General features: G+C 45.4%; 1 protein-coding gene across 1 annotated transcript in view; it reads right to left on the bottom strand.

Annotated features, from left to right (window-relative positions):
• Window positions 1–632: 632 nt before the first annotated feature.
• The window catches only part of Adcy10 (adenylate cyclase 10), a 90,358-nt gene continuing 90,007 nt past the window's right edge, over window positions 633–983 (bottom strand). The window contains exon 34 of the mRNA XM_021198155.2: window positions 633–867. Coding sequence (XP_021053814.1) covers window positions 733–867 — 135 coding nt within the window. The 3' untranslated portion in view covers window positions 633–732. The remainder of the gene's footprint in view (window positions 868–983) is intronic.

The raw sequence follows: 983 nt of genomic DNA, 5'->3' as shown, positions 1-983 counted from the left end.
AGCATTCCACACAGTTCTTATCTAGGGGTATTTCAGGTTCTTTGCCTGAGGGGTGCGGAACCCATTCTGTTTATCACTGTTTCTGTTTATAGACAGGGAAGTGAGATAGCAAGTGTGGAGTTATCATCCAGTCAATTGATAGGCTACAGTGACTTCACACACATAGCTATCCCCAAAGTAAATGTCCATAGCCACTTCTCACAGACTGTTCTAGAATGAGAGAGGCAACAGACAGCTTCTACTCTTTGCTGACTATCCTGGTGATGGACATTTAAAAGATATAGAGATGACTCAGTGGTTAAGAGCACTGACTGCTCTGCCAGAGGCCCTGAGTTCAATTCCCAGCATGGATGTGACTTGAAGTACCCACAGGGTGACTCACAACCACCTCTAATGCCCTTCCAGGGGATCCGGGGTCCTCATCTGGCCTTCAGGAACCAGTCACGAGGCACGCATGCAGTGCATTTATATACATGCCAGCCAAGAGAAAAGATACACAGCCTTGCCTTTATGTCTGGGAAATAAAGATGAATACTATTATATATTAAATGTTTCTCACATGCTTACAAACTTAGAGCATGTAAAAAGATAACCACATCTTTTACTATTAATATTACATAATTATAATTTCTACTTAAAGCATTTATTTCTACAGATGTGAGGTGCCTGCGGGGTGCCACCATGGCTCTGGAAGCTGGCACAGCAAACTGTATCCTTTCTAATCTTGCTGCTTCAGACCTCGACAGAGGTTTGACATTTGCAATACTGTGCACCTCCAAGCCATAGTGCACACTGAGGTTGACCCCTGGAAACCATTGAAAAGGTGGTAGGACAGAACCGACTCCAGGGACGTCTCCTCTGACCTCCCTGGTGTGCAAGTGTGTGTGCGCATGCTGTATGTGTCCGTGTGTGTGTGTGTGTGTGTGTGTGTGTGTGTGTGTGTGTGAGAGAGAGAGAGAGAGAGAGAGAGAGAGAGAGAGAGA

Source organism: Mus pahari, chromosome 5 (assembly GCF_900095145.1).
Source record: "Mus pahari chromosome 5, PAHARI_EIJ_v1.1, whole genome shotgun sequence".
NCBI lineage: Eukaryota > Metazoa > Chordata > Mammalia > Rodentia > Muridae > Mus > Mus pahari.
Note: the sequence above shows the minus strand (reverse complement) of the source record. Positions and strands in the feature narration are given on the sequence as shown.